General features: G+C 37.7%; 1 protein-coding gene across 2 annotated transcripts; it reads left to right on the top strand.

Moving 5' to 3' along the window:
* Nucleotides 1-9,313, top strand: g3bp1 (GTPase activating protein (SH3 domain) binding protein 1). 2 transcript variants are annotated; one of them, XM_056472246.1, is made up of 12 exons: nucleotides 1-123; nucleotides 1,229-1,345; nucleotides 1,430-1,511; nucleotides 2,435-2,608; nucleotides 4,204-4,294; nucleotides 4,401-4,491; nucleotides 5,591-5,801; nucleotides 5,920-6,021; nucleotides 6,400-6,541; nucleotides 6,752-6,880; nucleotides 6,966-7,075; nucleotides 8,608-9,313. In XM_056472246.1, exons 2-12 carry the CDS (start codon nucleotides 1,251-1,253, stop codon nucleotides 8,836-8,838), a joined length of 1,458 nt encoding a protein of 485 aa, XP_056328221.1. In that variant the 5' UTR covers nucleotides 1-123; nucleotides 1,229-1,250; the 3' UTR covers nucleotides 8,839-9,313. The 2 variants fall into 2 exon arrangements, with proteins under 2 accessions (XP_056328221.1, XP_056328223.1); XM_056472248.1 differs by having other exon boundaries at nucleotides 2-123; nucleotides 6,400-6,517.
* Nucleotides 9,314-19,057: the final 9,744 nt, after the last annotated feature.

Genomic DNA, 19,057 nt, shown 5'->3' with positions numbered 1-19,057 from the left:
GCAATTCGCCACACGCGCTGCTGCCAGTGTCTCAGCTAAAAGCTTCACAGCTACCGGCGCAGGAGGTGCTTCATCTAAATCACGTCAAACTCTTCCCAAAAACAAATTACTGATTCCCTTTCGGTAAGTTTAATTTAGCTGTTTAAGTTAAATATGTATGTACTTTATTTTTCACAACATCTTTTTGTTCTTGTGCGTTGCGTTCTGCTTTCTGTTAGCTCCTGCGCAGCTAATAGCCATGTGCTTTAAGTATGTGATTTAACTAATATAGAAGCACAGCTCCGGCAGTTTTTATATAGGAATATTTCGTGTTATAAATGCTACGACTATTTCAGACGATTAGAAGGTCAGATTCGCAGTTGGTCGCTGGCTGGGTCTTTTTGTTAGTCGACGCTGTGAGTATTAGCTTTAGCTGCATTTGCTTGACCACCAGCCGACATTTCCGACAAAGAGGGAGCACACGTTCACGGTCTCGTTAGGGTGTGTTGCGCACCGTTCGATATTTAAGATCATTTAAACTTATTTTCTGCGTATAGTGTTGTCATTCGATATATATAACGATCGTGTAATTGAAGCCAGTGCGGTAACGTTACAGTACTGGGCACGTGCCTGATTCATGAATGGCGAATGAAGAAAATCGTAAGATGCATCTTAAATTGTGACCTTGATCAAGTGGTTTTCCTTCATCTTAAATATTTTTATAGATTTCGAAATGTGATCGTAAAGGAATAGAGCTCAAGAAGGCAAAGCGCCGCTGTTGTTCGGGCCTACTTGAGTCAATCTCACGATGAATTCATCAGATTAAAATCCAGTTCTCCATTAGGAATAATGTCCCACCCTTCACGAGGGGTTGTTAAACCATCTGATTTAACTGCTCTTTATATAGGGCGCGACGGAAATGTATAGACGCTGTTGTTAAACGTCTTCTTTGAGCTTACCTTTCATGAGCTTAACAAAGGGATTTGTTTCGGTTTCACCAAGCGGCCTTTCCCGGTTTTCCTTCATCAAATGTAGTTTATAGCGGTTAATATTCAAACGAGTTCCGTCAGGGATGGGAGTTGCCTCTATCATTATCTCCAAATCCAGATATCTTTCTTCCCAAGGACGCAAAAGGAGATGTTGCTGGACAGTTTCTTTAAGTGATCCTCAAGAAGAAGCCATGTGTCTTTGGAACCACATGAGGGTGAAGAGACAATTGGTGATTTTTAATTAGTCATTTTTGTTTTAGTTGAAACCAGTTGACCAAAGAAATGGTGATGGAGAAGCCAAGTGCCCAGCTTGTCGGGCGAGAGTTTGTCCGACAGTATTACACCTTGCTGAACCAGGCTCCTGACTACCTGCACAGGTGATTTTTCCTTTTGTTAACAAATATCCTACCTTATTTTGGTAGTGTATATTGTAGTAAAGCTAAACATTGTTGTTGTCTTAGGTTTTATGGCAAGAACTCCTCATATGTACATGGTGGACTGGACAACAATGGAAAACCAGCAGAAGCAGTATATGGACAGTCTGTGAGTATTATAATACAGTTGTTGTTACTCAGGCTACCCCTTTTAGACCATTATAACAGAACCTAATTGTTTTAGAGGTTTTTTGGAATAAGTTTTGTGTATGTCTTGGATAAACACATTTTTCCTTTCCTTTTTTTTTTTTTAAAGATACATTTCACGTTACTTCTAAAAGATTCTCAAATAATTAGTTTGACAGTCTTTCTAAACCTTAATTTCCATAAGCCTATTCTGCTCCAGTCTGTAAGCAATAGAGAAGTTGGCTTAAGCATTTACAAACTTGCATGTGAAAGGGTTAAATCATCTATGGCTGAATAAGTCCAACTTCCCTTTACAAACTAAGAAGACCACCTTTTAACCATTCTCCAGCAAATGCTGTGCAGTGCTGCAGTCACTTCCTCATCCTGAGTGAAGCATGATTGTGGGTGTGCTCTTGGTCTTGCATGTGCATGCTCTACCATGTAAAGTGGTCATCATGGAGTTCCTCTATTCATTACACCAGGGAGAGAAAAAAATCATATTCCAACCAAGAACAAATTTTGATTACTTTTGATTTGAAATACTCCATATGTGCACAAAAACATTTTCACTTTGTGATAAAGATGATAATCTAACTCTTCAACACTGTATATGAATCTGCAGCAATTTAATAATTTTCCTTTAAATCAATCCAACAACCAATCAGATTTCTTGTTTGGTTAGCTCGACCACTAAACCTGTCCATTCAGAATTAAAGATGCAGGATGTTTGTTTTAAAGTTTTCTAGACCCTTTACATTTCATAAATGTCCATTTCAAACTTAGTGGAAAGTACATATTAAATGAATGAATGTTAGGTGAAAATATGATATGTGGTTGGTGCTTTAATGTAATTCAGTGCTGTGGTTGTCTTTTTTTTTTTTTTTTTTTTCTCTCTCATTTGAACAGGAAATCCATAAGAAGGTGATGGCCCTGAGCTTCCGTGACTGTCACACTAAGATCAGACATGTTGATGCTCATGCCACCCTGAACGAGGGAGTGGTGGTTCAAGTTTTGGGGGAGCTGTCCAATAACATGCAGCCCATGAGGAAGTTCATGCAGACATTTGTTTTGGCACCTGAGGTATGAACAGTCTTTTATAAATGTGTTATCTGATAATTTCTAGTATGACCTCAGGTGAAATAAACTATTGTGCTTTTGGAATTTAGTTTTCATGCAATCATAGATTTATGGTACTTATCTGCATTGGCAGATGTTCAAGGATCAGTTAAATGGAAGTGAATGTGCCAACTGGAATAATAGGAGTCATTGTAATATTTAAAGGAGTAGTTTAACCAAAAATAAAATGATTAATTACTCCCTCATGTCGTTCCAATCCCCAAGGACTTTTGTTCTTCTTCAAAGCACATTTAAAGATGCTTGAGATTAAAATCTCTGAGAGCTGTCAGACCCTCTTTAAAAACCAAGAGTTGTGAGATTTTCAAAGTCCAGAAAAGAATCCAAAAACATTACATTTGACATCAGTGGTTCAACTGTAAATATAAGAAGCTACAAGAACAAATGTGCTAAAACTGTAAACGTGACATTTTACCTTTTTTTTTTTTTTTTTTTTTAACCTTGTTAGTCAGCAGTGCTACACACAAGCATTGTTTTGCATGCAGTAAACATGCACTAGAACTTGATGCTGCTGAAGAGGAAATTAGTGAATTTTTATTTCACTGAACTAACCCTTTAATGATACCAGTGTTCAGATTTATTTCATTCGTAATTTTATAGTTTGAACTGCAAATTGCCTTTGTATATTTTAGGATTGTGATTCATGTCAAAGTAACACAAAATGATTGAGGAGAAAAATAGAGTTTGGGGCTTATTGTTGTGCTGATCGACAATTATATTGTGTATCATCAATGGAGATCATTAGCTAATGCATTTATTATTAAGGCAACTTATGGCTCAGTAGTAGATTTTGCTCAAATGCAACAACAGGTGTAAAAAAAAAAAGCATGAGGAGACTACTCAACTAGTGTAACTGTCTTGCAAATTGCCTGTGATATTAATGGTCATGACTTTGATACTATAATTTGCATTTAATGCATGTTCATTAATGCACGTGTTCGTTTCTTATCTTAAAATAACAAGTAAGATAAAGAATATGAGCTGCCCTCAATTCTTCATGAAAATGTTAGATACCACTTTCCAGATTGAAGGAGGGGTTTGATTTATGAAGAGTATCATCCAGTGCTTCTAGAAATTGGCTATATTATTACACCTTTCCATATTTAGTTTTTGGCAGATGCTGATTGAAGAGAATTATTTCTGTATAGGAAGCTGTTGGTTTTAAAACTGCAAAAAAAAGCAAAATATTCTAATATATTCATTTTGTATTGTATTTTTACAGAGAATTGTTTTCCAAATTACTAATAGTATGCACAAGTGAATGGGGTCAGTTTTATTTATTGTGGACTTGTAAAATTTTTGGTTTAAATTTGCTAGCTGTAAGGTCTAGTTTGTGTCCTCCCTAATTCTGTAGAATATCTTCAGTCCTTCATATAAGCAATTTGTTCACATTTGAGCCCTAAAACTAATTAGCTTTTTTTTATTACTCATGTAGGTTTTCAGGGTTTTCTTACTAAATTAGGTGCATAACTTATTTATTTATTTTTTGCTTTGGCTTTCTTTTTAGTTTGTTCTTTCTAATTACTGTTGTGATCTTTTAGGGAACTGTTGCGAACAAGTTCTACGTACACAACGATATCTTCCGGTACCAGGATGAAGTGTTTGGGGACTCTGACTCAGAACCTCCTGAGGGTAAACTGCTGATATATTGGAGTATTTCTAGCATATTTGGAGTAATCCGTCTCCCAATTGTTCTCGCTGCGAGCAGATGAGTTCATTTATCTCCTGTTGTTCACAGAATCTGAGGAGGATGTGGAGGAGCTGGAGCGAGTGCACTCACCTGAGGTGGTCCAGGAGGATTCTCCTGGGTATTACGAACAGACACCATGGTAATTTGTATTCAGCTTTGCAGCTCACTTAATCATTCAGTTTGGCAGTAATTTAAGAGTGCAAAAAAAAAAAAATATTATATTATATTATTCAAAATAAAATGCACTCTTAAGTTTTGTAATTACCCTTAGTAAGCCCTAGTTACAGCAGGTTTAAATGTTTCTATTGGAAACCTAGACTATTTACAGGCTCCTTCATGTGTCAAAGCATTTCTGGAATTTCATGGAGTTTTAAAAAGTGTATTCCAGAGGGTGAAAGTCAGAAAATTTGTGATCTATTCTGATTAATGTGAGTTAAAATGACTTTGATTTGACAGAACTTTCTAATAATGTGCGTCAATAGATGGTTTCTTGTTTTGCTGTGAAAATGTACACATTTTCATATATATATATATATTTTTTACCTAAACCATTAGTTTCTGTGTTTTATATAAAGAGAACAATGAGATAAAACATTTTAGCTTTTAATCATAAAAGCATAGTACATGTTTTATAAATGAAAGATTCTAAAAGGTCAAAATAAATGGCTTTTAATTTCAACAAGAGCTTATTATTATTATTATTATTATTATTATTACAGCAGCACATTAAAAAATGTTAGTTCGATACAGCAAACACGGCCTTCCAATAGGCTTTGGCTGTATGTGTTGCATTAATGTCAAATGATGCGTCTTAGTGAGTCTCACACTGTTGTGCCTTATGTCAACTTAAGTATATCACACAGGGGATGAGCCCTTTGTATATGCAAATCAAATGAAATCTAATATGAAACAATGCAGAATGTATTTAGATTAGATTTAAACCATGTCCTTGCTGGCCAAATGATATTTGCTACTATCTAATAAAAAAAAAACTAAATTTTCACCATTTATTTATTTTTTTGCGGTAAATTTAGTTACAGAATGCCTATACAGCTGCTGTTTCTCTCCAGATTATCTTTTTTTTTTCTATTCGTTAGAAGTCATGGAAATCAGCTTTTTAATCAGGGAACTTGACATTTTAGTTTAGAGTGGAAAGCATCTCTTAAGTATGATGCCCTTTTGAAAAACCAGTGAAGATTTGCTGATTTGCGTCTTAATACACATTTGTGCAATTACAGTGTAGAGCCTGAGGTGCCCCAGGAAGAGGTGTCCGTAACCCCCGAGCCCCAGCCTGAGCCAGAAGTTGAGGTGGACCCGGAGCCAGCAGCTGTGGAGCTGAAAGCAGAGCCCGTCAGCCAGCCTGAGGTTCATGTTGAGGAAAAGACTCAGAGGTCTCCCCCATCACCTACACCTGCTGACACCGCACCCACCATGCCAGAGGACAACCGGGTAAGACCACCCTCATTAATCACTGTGTCTTAGGTCCCTCTTGTCAACATGACCTGTACAGTCATTACAGAAAGGATAAGAAAGGTCACCTGTAAAGTCAGATGTTGCTTGTTTTCAGCCATCTTCATGGGCTTCGGTCACTAGCAAGAATCTTCCACCCGGAGGAGTGGTCCCAGCTACAGGAGTCCCTCCACATGTTGTCAGAGTCCCATCAGCACAGGTAGATGCTCATCACAATTCTTTTTTGGATGTAAGGCTGCCTACATTTAAAGGTCTGCCTTGGTAAAGTTCACTTCTTTTGACAAGATCACTTCATTAGCAGATTATGCTACCACATACTGGTGCTCACAGGTTGCAGTTGAGCATTCATTGGTATAAAATGGCTACAAGGCAGAAATTGTGAGCATCACCATTGAAATGTTGGAATACAAGAAATTATTATAGTTTGTTAATTGACAGGAAGATGCTGGTGGAACTTTTTATATTTTATTTAAATAAAATATTATTTGGGCTATTGTAGACATTGCCTTTTTTTTCACGAATAAACTTCATATCCAGCTTTATCATGTGTGGCTAATTGTGTTTTTGTGGTCCATAGCCACGTGTGGAGGTAAAAACAGAAACGCAGACCACCACACAGAGACCCCAGAGAGATCAGAGACCACGTGACCAAAGACCAGGACCCTCTCCAGCTCACAGAACACCAAGGCCCGGAGGTGTGCAAAATTCTAATGAACCGAGTATGGAAGCACATTGAGGCTTTTTTTCTTCCTTTTTTTTTTATCAAAAAGATTTGATCGGTTAACTTTTGCAGTTTCTAGATTATATTGACTTCTCTGAAAGTAATTAACCCTTCCTGAACCTGACTTAATGAGAAGTGTTCATCATTGCTGGTTAACCTTCAACCTAAAATGACACCGATCAAATGAAACCGATTTATCTGTTTCTAGTGGTACGAGAGGGTGAGAGCGGGGAGTCAGAGGTGCGACGAACGGTCCGATATCCCGACAGTCACCAACTCTTTGTTGGAAATGTACCTCATGATGTGGATAAGAATGAGCTCAAAGAATTCTTTGAACGTAAGTGAGGCTTTTTTTTTTTTTTTTTTTTTTTATTAAGCTTGCTTTGAAATGAAGATTAAATCTGACCTGATGTCTCACACAGAGTACGGCACTGTCCTTGAGCTGAGAATCAACAGTGGTGGGAAGCTGCCTAACTTTGGATTTGTGGTATTTGATGATTCTGAGCCCGTGCAGAAGATCCTCAACAATCGGGTACGTGTGATGTTCAATGGACTATATGCACAGCTAGTGGTTTGCAGCCAACAGTAAGCTTCCGGTGATAGTTTGTGACTTTTTTCAATTTTCCTAAGGTTTCTTTTACAGCATTAATATTGTTAAGTCATTAAAATACAATCAGTTAAATAGACTTAAGCATTTTAGTTGTCCCAGCGCAAAATATCCAATGAAAGTTTAAACAAGCATATTCAGTACATAGACTGTAAAAGATATGGATGTACTATCTGTGACGTCACCTATAGGTTACTGAAGAGCACTAATCGAGCTACAAGTAGGTGTGGCCAACCATCGCCATTTTGTTGCCCTGGCATCATGCCTACTGGGGGTTACTAAAAAAGGGCAAAGATGTAGCGCATGAGGGGAGCCACAGCTGCCTGTTAGCATTTTACTTAGACAGGCTTCTCTTTGGGAGAAACGCATAATACTTCATTACCTGCGACTCGTTTGTGTTCTGGTTGCATTCTATATTGCTAAAGTGTTTAGTTTTTTAAAAACACTGTTGGAATACGTTAATCCACTAAGCATTGTTCATTGTTCTACCGGAGGAAAAACACGAATTACTTTCTAATATTTCAAATATAGTCTGTTAGTAAATGTAAGGCTATTTATGAAATCCAGACAACACTGTAGGACAACGTTTCAGATTACTGTTCTAGAGCCTACAGCTAATCAATCTGTCAGATTCTGGAGTGCAATCAAGTTCTAAATAAAAAAATAAATATTAAGTTACCTTAAAACATCCATTTTATAGATGTGGTATATAATTTCACTCACCTGGGAATTGGTGGCAACTTGAACAGTTTGTGAGCACAATTAAGTGCACACAGCACCCCATATCATCTGATAATTGTAGGAAATAATTTCAAAAGATGATTGACTGTGTAAAGCCACAAAACATCACCAAAATACGATGAATAGAGTTCAGCGGCTAATCACCTGCAACCAGCTGAGGTGACCTAGCTGTCACTCAAATTGCCACGCCCTTAATTATGCAGACTTAAACAAAACGAATGAGTTTTAAAAAAAATTCATCCCGTCACAGTTGTCATGAAGGGTAATATTAGCTATATGAACGTAAATTGTTTTTTGTACCAGGCTGTAAACACCTTTCATTTTCTGTTGTAAAGTTGGCCATTCTAACAAGACTAGCAGAATTTCGATGAATTTCAGTTACTTCCATATTCTCATCATGAGGGAGAGTGGGAGGTTACTGCTTGATTCAGTAGCAGCAGGCTAGTGCAGAAACTACACTGAAAATACTATGTAAAATGTCATTTAATGCAGTCGTCCTTGTCTGATCTGATACCTGCTTTATATAGTGTACTAGTCAGGCACTAAAGATCACACTTTTTAAATTTATTTTTTTTGGAATGGTGTTACAGTTCACTGGAAGCGATTGGGCTGGCTGACTAAAAATGTAGTCCATGTGCAAATATCCCAATGTTGTGTGCTATGGGATGTTTTGGCTGCTGTTGAATCATCAGAATGACCTTTCTTCATTCTTGTAGCCCATTAAACTGCGAGGAGATGTTCGGCTGAACGTAGAGGAAAAGAAGACCCGCTCAGCCCGTGAAGGTGACCGACGGGACATCCGCCCCAGAGGCCCCGGGGGACCACGTGACCGGATAGGAGGGTCAAGGGGGCCACCTACCCGTGGAGGCATGGCTCAGAAACCCAGTTTTGGAGCTGGTCGAGGCACAGGACCCAGCGAGGGCCGCTACACAGGACCACGTCAGTGAGGCAGCTCCCACGTCATTCACTGCTGATGCAAGTCACCCTGGTTAACACAAGATGGCTACCCTGTTCCCTGTCTCCATCCCTCACTCCAGGACCCGGGAGTGCGATTCTTCTTTATCTGGACTCTTCCTTTTTATTTCTGAGATTGAACTTGAATTTGTTGTAGAAAAACAAAACTTGAATTGGGGAAAGGAGAAACCTAGCATTTGGTTTTAGCGTTCTCTCCCTGTTTCTTAAAGGAACGTGTTTTTACTGCTTGGGCAATCCTGTGTATTGCTAGCACCCGCTTTCAGGTCAAGTGCAAGTATGGTTTTATTTGGAATTGTTGCCAAGTCAAATCATGGTTGTGTGTGAGTGACTATCTAGCATGTAAAGAATCCTGTTTGCCTTCTACTGTTGCACTTCATCAAGAATGACAACATATTTTAACAACTCCACTGTTGAGAGAACAAAATAAACTCTATGTACTATTTTGAAGCATGGGTGTGTCTTGTCTCTGGGAAGAAGGCTGGATTCCCATGGTCCTGTGGAAAGCATGGCTAGATGAAGATTGCTGGTTGTTTTTTTCATGCAGAGTAAATGACACAAGTTTCAGATTTGGCTGAACTATTCCTTTAAGAACTTTAGGAAATTCTTGTAAACAAATTATATTTGCTGTTTGTTCTGAGGAAGATTATCAAGATATTTTCTAATAGGTTTAATATTTTTATTTTATAAGTGTTCCTACATATTTAAAAATATTTATTTTTGGTGAATTGTTTAAGCCTAGCCTGCTTTTAAAATCCTTAACTAGGGCTGCACAATTTTGGAAACTTGCATTGCAATAATTAGATTTTCTTTGATTATATTTTGCAATATTTCACAAGATAACCTAATAATTTTAGATTGATTGAGATTATTTTGTAGGGGAGTGCATCAGCATAAAATATAAACCAGTGTTGCCCAAATATACAAATGAGGGAGTGTTAAAAGTATACAAGTACAGAAATCCAATCAAATCTACAATAAAGCTGTTTATTAATTGTCTAAATGATCAAATCCAATTAATCCATTTTAAAGTTACAAACAATTCCTTGTTCCCAAATGCTTTAAACTAGCTAAAAATGATTACAGTGGCTTTAAAACATGCATTTGATAAGCTTTCACTTTATTATGGTTCAAATTAAATGACTTGTTGACTGCAATCCTGACTCCACATTGCACGTCCTGCAATTGTGGCATCTGCGGATTCACATAGTGATATGTTGTGCAGCTCTGAAATGAAATGTGCTGCAGTCTGGTGATTTCAAATTTGCATATTAAGAATTTAATTTTTTTGTATTTTATTTTTTTGAAGAGCACATGCAAAGGGTCACTCATGTTTATTAAAGTTCTAATTAGACATCAGAGTTTAGGTTAACCTTTCAGATGGATCACTCAATGTTTAAATGACATGATCTGTAGTGTTTCATAATACATTGCCCTGTCTAGCAACGAAAATTAAATGATGGAAACATGACTGTTGTGATATACCAGTTGACAAATAGTGAATGCGTATAGAGTCAATCTGAGGCCATATATATTTGCAAAATAAAAGAAAGTTTTGCAAACAATAAGTATTCAGCAAATAAATAAGTGCAATAATAACTTAAAAAAAAAACTGCTGCAAAAATTAATTTGAGAAATAAAAATGAAATTTGCAAACAAATAAAAAAAAGAACGACAAATATAAATTAAAAGAAAAAAAAAAAAAGCTATATATATTTGCAAAACATTTTTTATAGCGTTGCCTTTACAAAACCCATCCAGTCAGCAAGTTTGCGATGCTGTTTTCATTTTGCACTTCAAGTTTCTGCGTGTTTCAATTTGTAGCCCTGGTTTGATAAGGGGGCAGAGTCAAGGAAACTTGGGCATTTAAGGCAGGCCTGGACTTATTGTGCTGTAAGACCACCTCAGTGATACTGTGTCTCCAGGTGGTGACATTGCTTAAATGGAGGCAGATCCGGGCCTGCTGTAAATGCCCATGTTCCCTCGACTCTGCCCCCTTGTCAAATCATTAAAACAGCATCACAAACTCACGGCTGAACATAGGGAAATATTTGAGTTTTTCTTTGCAGTTCTTTCTTTGTTTGCAAATTTTATTCTTATTTCTCAGATTAATGTTCACTTTGCAATTTTTGGACATTTGCATTTATTTTTTGCTCAATATTGTATTTTTTGTTTGCAAAACGTTCTTTTATTTTGCAGGTATATATGGCCCTAGATTGACTCCATAAATACATACCTGTATCACCAGAAGACCGTATGGCATCCACAAGGCAGGAAGATTCGAGAACCTTCAAAGTGAAGCTTTTTTCCGTTTATTGTATAAACCGCTTTTTTAAAAGTCACTAGTAAAGGTGTAAATTTCATCATTTGCATTTAAACTCTTAATCCTAATCCTCATCAATAGAGGCGGTGCAGCTTCCATCCCTGTTTCACAACTCTGGCGTCTTGAGTTGTGTACGAACTTTGATATATATATATATATATATATATATTGCTTTTGACTGTCAACGTGAACATTTTGTAAGCCAGACATCTTATGTCATCTGTGAAGCCCTGTAGACTGATTTTTATCTGAAGAACTCGGGATGTTTTTGCCAGGAATATCAGGAGGATGTGACATTTACGCTCCCTCCTGAAAGCCTCTCTCATTCTGTGATGTGAAGTGAAGGAGATGGACTGTAATGCCAATGTGTCATGCTAAAAAAAGGGACTGATTCAAAGTAGACTCACATAGACATTCTATACTCGAAATACTTATAACTGTAATTATGAGATTCCAACTAGTAAAAATTGTTCAAATCTTGGTATAAAAATAAAGTAAACCGGGAATTTTATTACTGTCACAAGTTGAGCCAACGGACTGTTAATCTCTAACAGATTAATTTAAGTGCAAAGGTCTTAATAGTGTTGATAGATATTAGGGATGCACCAAAATGAAACATCAGGACCGAAATAAAATGTTTTTAATGGACTTGGTTAAAAACTAAACAAATTTATTAAATAATGATGTAAGGTTTGTAAAATTTAATTTAAAAAGCACACCCCAGTGAAAAACTTAGGCTTCTTTTTACCAGCGTTGCTGTGACAGCACAGTGGCCGTAATGCAAGCAGCAGGAACAAGTATACTATAAAAAAAATCTCCTGTTATTTGAGCAGACAGCCTTTCTGGTGACCATGTGCGGTTCATATGTATGGACATGAGCTGAATAGCAACAGAAGCGAATTTTGAGCAGTTTTGAAATTTGACCACTGTGCGTGTGCAAACTAGCAAATAAACCACCATTGTGCGCTGCAACCCATTGAAATGAATGGGTTTCATAGCGCATTGCTTTCTGCGTCTGGTGTGAAAGCTTTGCCATGTAGCATAGCCTTTTTTGCTTCACATTTTAGCGCAATTTGCTCTTTCGACATTTTTTTAGAACTATTTATCTAAGCATAGCAGTCAGAAGAAACAGGAATTTCATTATTACCGCAACTAAGGGTGTTTTCACACCAGCACTTTTGTTTGACGTCAGATTTCAGTACATTTATCTAGTGCAAATGCTGTCTTTGAACTCGGGTGCTCACCTGCGAACCTTTTTCGAATTTGCTTGAAAGAGGTGGTCTGGGGTACAGTTCATTTCTGATATGAATGCAGTCTTACCAAATACGCTACTTGCACGCAGACCCGTGATGGTGTTCCGTGTAGTTCCGCCTTGAAGTAATAGGACTCGCTGAGTTGTTTTGAAGTTGGGAGAAAATGTTAAGAAAGAAGCGTTTATAGATTTCAGAGACAGCAGAAGGTGTACAACATACACTGTTGTATTCCGCTGTATACATCTGTGAAGTTCAACGGAATTTTAAGTTTTCAGTTTTCCTTCAGATGTGGATCTTAGAAAACAGTGGCTTATGAACACACACCGAGATGATTTTTGTCCCACCAGCAAACTCCTGAGGCATGAAGAAAGTTAGTAACTGGTGCTGTGCCAGTGCTTTTTAACTGGAATGATTACACAGTTAAAGCATCGCGGTTCAGTGTGGGAAAGGAGAGAGGGGCCTGCTAAAGTGGTATTCGTCAAACCCATACCCATGAATGTTATAATGCATCATGATTACTGTATCATACCTGAGCCTTCGTCAATAGACCTGGCATGTGCTAAAATAGAAGAACTTTCTAATGAAGTGGAGGAGCTGAAAAAGCAGCTACAAAACCACACGTTCAACATGATTTTGGATTGGAATGGTTTGCTGGCTCAGATGAGGACATCAGATTTTACACAAGGTAGGTCTAAAGGTAGAATCTTACGATTAGATGTGATTACATATGCTCAGTAGTCCCTGATTTATCAGGGGTCGCCACAGCCGAATGAACTGTCTATTATTCCGACATGTTTTTTTGCAGCGAATGCCCTTCCTCCTGCAACCCAGTACTAGAAAACACAAACACCCATTTACACACATACACCACAGCCAATTTAGTTTATCTAATTCACCTATTGACCTTATTCTTCAATGCGGAAGTGCGCTCGTTTTTGCGATTGTTTTAGAACTTCCGATTCAGTTGCCTAGGAATGACTAGGAAAAATAAACGGCAAAAAACGGTCAAACTACTTACTCTACAAACAAGTGTTTGCATGACAATACAGACGAAGTAAAATAATATAATAAGAAAATATTAGTTTGCAACACCAAGCAGCAAAACGAGCTGTTTTTAACGTTTAAAAATGAATGGAAGTGAATGAGACCGGAAGTTTCGAGCCAAAATGATTCAAATGGCTGCGCCCACTCGTACGCGGAGAATAAGGTGAATAGGGTATGTCTTTGGATTGTGGGAGAAACCGGAGGAAACCCGGGGGTGTGAACATGGGGAGAACATGCAAACTCCACCCAGAAATGCCAACTGGCCCAGCCGGGACTCAAACCAGCAACCTTCTTGCCTACAGTGCTAACCACTATGCCACCTTGCCACACACTTCAGATCAAAAGACAAAAAGAACTTTGTCTTAAGTCTATGAAGGTACTGAAATAAATTTAGTTTGATGCTACTTGTGCAAAAGTGAGCACGAGCAATAGTTTGGTGGCTGCAGTTCACTTAATAGCCACTAATAACATTTGGTTTTGAATTCTACACATAGCACCTTTATATAAACACTAACTAAAGAACTCCTCAATGCACCTTTAATTGTCTGAAAGGTGTGGGAATCCTGCGTTAAATATAAAATGTATAGTAGAATATATGTAAATCTAATTTCTAGAGGCTCCGGCAACCGAAGATCCTCCTAGCGTCGGCTCAATCTTTTTTCCATTACTGCTGGGGTAGTGCTGGTCATAACAGAAAAGTCAATTTTGCACCTATAGACATCCATCACCCAGCCACCAAAATGATGAGATTTTGCAATATTGTGCTGCCACTCTCAACAAATATCAATATGTTATATTGCCCCAGCAGTGTTCTTTACAGATACCTTATCCCGAGGCACACGCCAGCCAATCATCCTCCCGTTTTTTTTTTTTCTCGGAGTGATTGCGTTATTGAGATTACTGGGCCTAATTATGAATTCCTGCTCTTGCATCAGACTGTAGCAAAATTACAACTGTAGCACCTTATAAACTAGATTAGCCTAGAGTATGATTAGCCGTAGCTGATGTAGGGGGTGTTGACCAGCAGGTGGCCCAGCATTAGTATTCATGAGAGGGAAAGTGAGGCTTCTTTCCACCACTTTATTTTGAAGCCCCACACCCTCGTGACCCACATGAGCTCAAGATGTCCTCATACAGCTGGCCAGAACCCACCAAACATACGGCCCCCCAGCTGGACCCTCGCAAACCCTTGGGCCCTATAACACAACAGACACCGGCACAGCTATTCAAAGGGTTGTTTCAGCTGAAATCTGCCATTACAGACCCGTTTTACTGACATTGATGATGTTTCCACAGCTGTTAACAACGTACATCAAGTTGAATTATACATCAGTTATACTTGTACATACACAGTAAACAGCATAAATGAGTACAGCCCCTTTGAAAGGAAATATTTTTAACAATTTTTCAGTAAATATAAACAATATTTTTGGAGCATTTAAACAAATGTTGTTAAACCGTTCATTCATTCATTCAATTCTTTTTCGGCTTAGTCCCTTTATTAATCAGGGTTTACCACAGCGGAATGAACCGCCAACTTTTTCAGCTATATGTTTTACGCAGCGAATGCCCTTCCAGCCGCAACCCAACACTGGGAAACACCCATACAAACTCATACTCATACACATACACTAGGGACAATTTAGTTTATTCAATTCACCTATAGCACATGTCTTTGGACTGTGGGGGAAACCGGAGCACCCAGAGGAAACCCACGCCAACACGGAGAGAACATGCTAACTCCACACAGAAATGCCAACTGGCCCAGCTGGGGCCCGAACCAGGAATACAAGCTACAAGAATTATAAATTACATGTAATATACACTCACCGGCCACTTTATTAGGTACACCCGTCCAACTGCTCAATACCGCAAATTTCTTATCAGCCAATCACATGGCAGCAACTCAATGCCTTTAGGCATGTAGACATGGTGAAGACGATCTGCTGCAGTTCAAAGCGAGCATCAGAAGGTGGAAGAAAGGTGATTTAAGTGATTTGAACATGTCATGATTGTTGGTGCCAGATGGGCTGGTCTGAGTATTTCAGAAACAGCTGATTTACTAGGATTTTCATGCACAACCATCTGTAGGGTTTACAGAGAATGGTCTGAAAAAGATAAAATCTCCTTTATAAAACTTTATAGTACTTTATAATACTACAATTCCGAACGAAAAACTATTATATTTAGAACATTTTCAGTTGTGTAGCAAGCAAAACTTGTCATAATGTGCAATATTTCATGCATGCAAGGATTGCTGGTCTTACTCTCCCACAGACTTTGCCCTAAAGCGACTATTGTATGCTTAGCGGTTGGGCGGCGGGGTGCAGGTACACTTATTACTAAGCCATACTTGCATGCTATTTCAGACTGAATATTCAGAGTAGCATGGAAAACAATATAGGGAGCGCGTCACAGATTGTCAATGTTCAAAATGAACCAATGTGATGTGAATATAAAACCAATTTCAGCTCAGTAAAGCAGACTTTTGTTGGTAAACTAAATTAAAATCTACAATATCTATGCTGTAAAAGGCACCTTATTGTCACATCAATCTTTCGCCGGAAGATTTCAGTGGCTGAACAACACTTCTGTGCATATAACCCATTCGTAAAACAACACAATCTTCATAAACGTTCACTATAAGAGTTTTAAAACATTACATTACCTGTCGAAAAGAAATACTTCAGCTATGGTTTCAACCTTCCTCCAGTGAGCAAAAGTAACTGTTACTTTTATTGTACTTTTATTGAACTTTTGTAACTATTGTCAAAAGTAAATATTGATTCAGGATTTTAAAGTTTTCATTCAGCATTTGTTTTTACCTCTGTCACTCTCTCTCTCTCTCTCTCTCGCGAGTAAACAGCACATGTGCACAGGCAAATGCCGGATCTGCGCGAACATGGCTGCACAGATGTACCAATCTGCATTTGTTGACAGACAGTTTGAGCAACTTAGCAGCATTATGGGAATTGTCGGCCCGACAAATTTTAATTGAACGAACATTTTTTAGTCTTATGCCTCACCCAGAATATAAAAATACATATAAATATATTTAGATCATTTACTATAATCATTACTATTCGAATGTGAAGAGACTTACAACCAGCACAACAAAAACGTTTTCTGAAGACCATCACCTACTCCACATTTAATTTAAAAGACAACTCCTTTTTTCCCAATTTAATTATGCATGACACAGTATTCTACAATGTGCTTCTCAAGTTAAAGAGATCACTTAAGAGTTCACTTAAAAATGTAAAATTCAATATATAAAAAAACAAACCATGAAAAAAATATATAGTCACTGACACAATCAGTTTAAGCCCCCATGAAGTTGCGGAGACTTTTAGTTCATTGTACTTCCTACTGAGTAGGGGGTGGGCTTTCTTTTTTCACATAAACATTAAGAGGGGCATGGTTAATTGAGTCACCAGAGGAGGACCACCACTGCAAACACGCAAGCAAATGGTCAGACTTGGATTGAAGGTTACCAAAACAAACTTTTTTTCAGTGAATTAACTTGCATGGATTAAATGTTTACTTAAATAATAACAAGGTGTGCTAGAAAATAAACATTTTAAATTTTGATTTCACATCTACATTAAGAGACAACACATATTGTGAATCTGACTAAAAAAATAAGAGTCCATTGACCACCTTTTTTATTAGTATTGTACTGTGCAATATTAAAAGTCCAAATGCATATACAAATATTCAGGTGAACAAGTCTACAATTACATGTCAAATATTTTCCCACTAGATAGCATTCTGGGTAAAATTCCTAATATATCTAAATGCATTAAACTTATATATATATTGAATCTTGTCATTAGGATGTGTTTAAACTTGACAGGTTTGGCTGGATTATAATGAACTTTAGTGTAATTGAGACTTTGGCATGAACACTGCTATCTGAAGCTTGGTGCGCACTAATAAGCGAACTGAAAAAGATGGATCTTGGTCTGCTTCCAAACACAATCTGGTGCAGTTTGAGTGAAATATAAATGCAACAGACTCCAGACATCTACATGAATGAAAAACAGGACATTTTGTCATAAGAATACTCAAACATACCTTGCTGCAGATCTTCATTTGTTAGCGATGGAGTTGTTCCTAGTACCATTTTGGCTCCTTTAAACATTTCACTAGCTCTTCACTTGTTCTAAACTGGAAATAAATACCATGGCATGTACGCATATTCAACAAGCATATTCAGATCAGCACACAACAATGTTTTTGATGTTTGGTAAATTTCGTTGTACAATATATCATAGAATACCTTTATTTATTTGGCTCCTTAAGGGTATTTTTAAGGGGCAATTTTTAAGAGTTGAGTATTACCATTTTTAATCCATTCAGCCGATTTCCAGGTCTGGCAGGAAGACTTTTAGCTTAGCTTAGCTTAGCATAAAAACAGATTAGGCCATTAGTATCTCACTCAAATGAAAAATAAAAAAGGGTTTTGCTAATTTTCTCATTTAAAGCTTGATTCTTCTGTTACATGCCTGAATTAATTCATTTTCCATCTGTCTTACGATGTAACTACAGAAGCGTCAAGCATTAAAAAGGAAAATTATCTAAACTTTTTAACATTTTTTGGAGCAACATACTAATGATCGAATCAAATTCAATGATCTATGCTAATCTAAGCTAATAGTGCTCCGGCTAGACCCAGAGATCAGCTGAATGGATTCAAAAATGGTGCATTGTGAAATGAGCCGGCGACGCGGTGGCACAGTGGGTAGCACAATCATCTCACAGCAAGAAAGTCGCTGGTTCGAGCCTCGGCTGGGTCAGTTGGCATTTCAGTGTGGAGTTTGCATGTTCTCCCTGTGTTGGCGTTGGTTTCCTCCAGGTGCTTCGGTTTCCCCCACAAGTCCAAAGACATGCGCTATAGGTGAATTGGGTAGGCTAAATTGTCCGTAGTGTGTGTGTGAATGGAAGAATGTATAGGTGTTTCTCAGTGATGGGTTGCAGCTGGAAGGGCATCCGCTGTGTAAAACATGTGCTGGATAAGTTGGTGATTCAGTTCGCTGTGGTGACCCCAGATTAATAAAGGGACTAAGCCGAAAAGAAAATGAATGTATGAATGAAATGAGCCTAATTCCAAACAAGTGTTCCTTTACCTACACTTACACCTTCCCCCCAGAATAAAAGTCCTGTTATTCAATAATGTAACTGATAATGGAAACATGATATAAGCCATTTTTTTCTTTAGTTTTGGTTATAAAATTGAGAGTTTCAAAATTACACTTTTCTCAGCCTTTACTCACACTTGAGTGGTTCTAATAAAAAAAAATCCTTCCTCTGTTGAACACAAGATATTCTGAAGAATGTTTAAAAAAAACAGCCATTAATATCCACAGTAGGAATTATTTCAGCCATGTGACTGAAAATACATGTTTACCCTGCTGATGACTTCCATACCTGAGAAAACCAGAAATGTGAAAAAAGAAAGGTCCATTTTTTCAACTTGATTCAACATCAAATCTAACTTTGAGGAACTGTGTTGGTTGCTTTTGTCCTTGCAGTTTTAACAATGCTTTAAAAGTAAAAAAGAATGGTCAGAAT

This window comes from Danio aesculapii, chromosome 14, assembly GCF_903798145.1.
Source record: "Danio aesculapii chromosome 14, fDanAes4.1, whole genome shotgun sequence".
NCBI classification, from domain to species: Eukaryota; Metazoa; Chordata; class Actinopteri; order Cypriniformes; family Danionidae; genus Danio; species Danio aesculapii.
The sequence above is the reverse complement of the archived record's forward strand: the minus strand, read 5'-3'. Positions and strand labels throughout refer to the sequence as shown.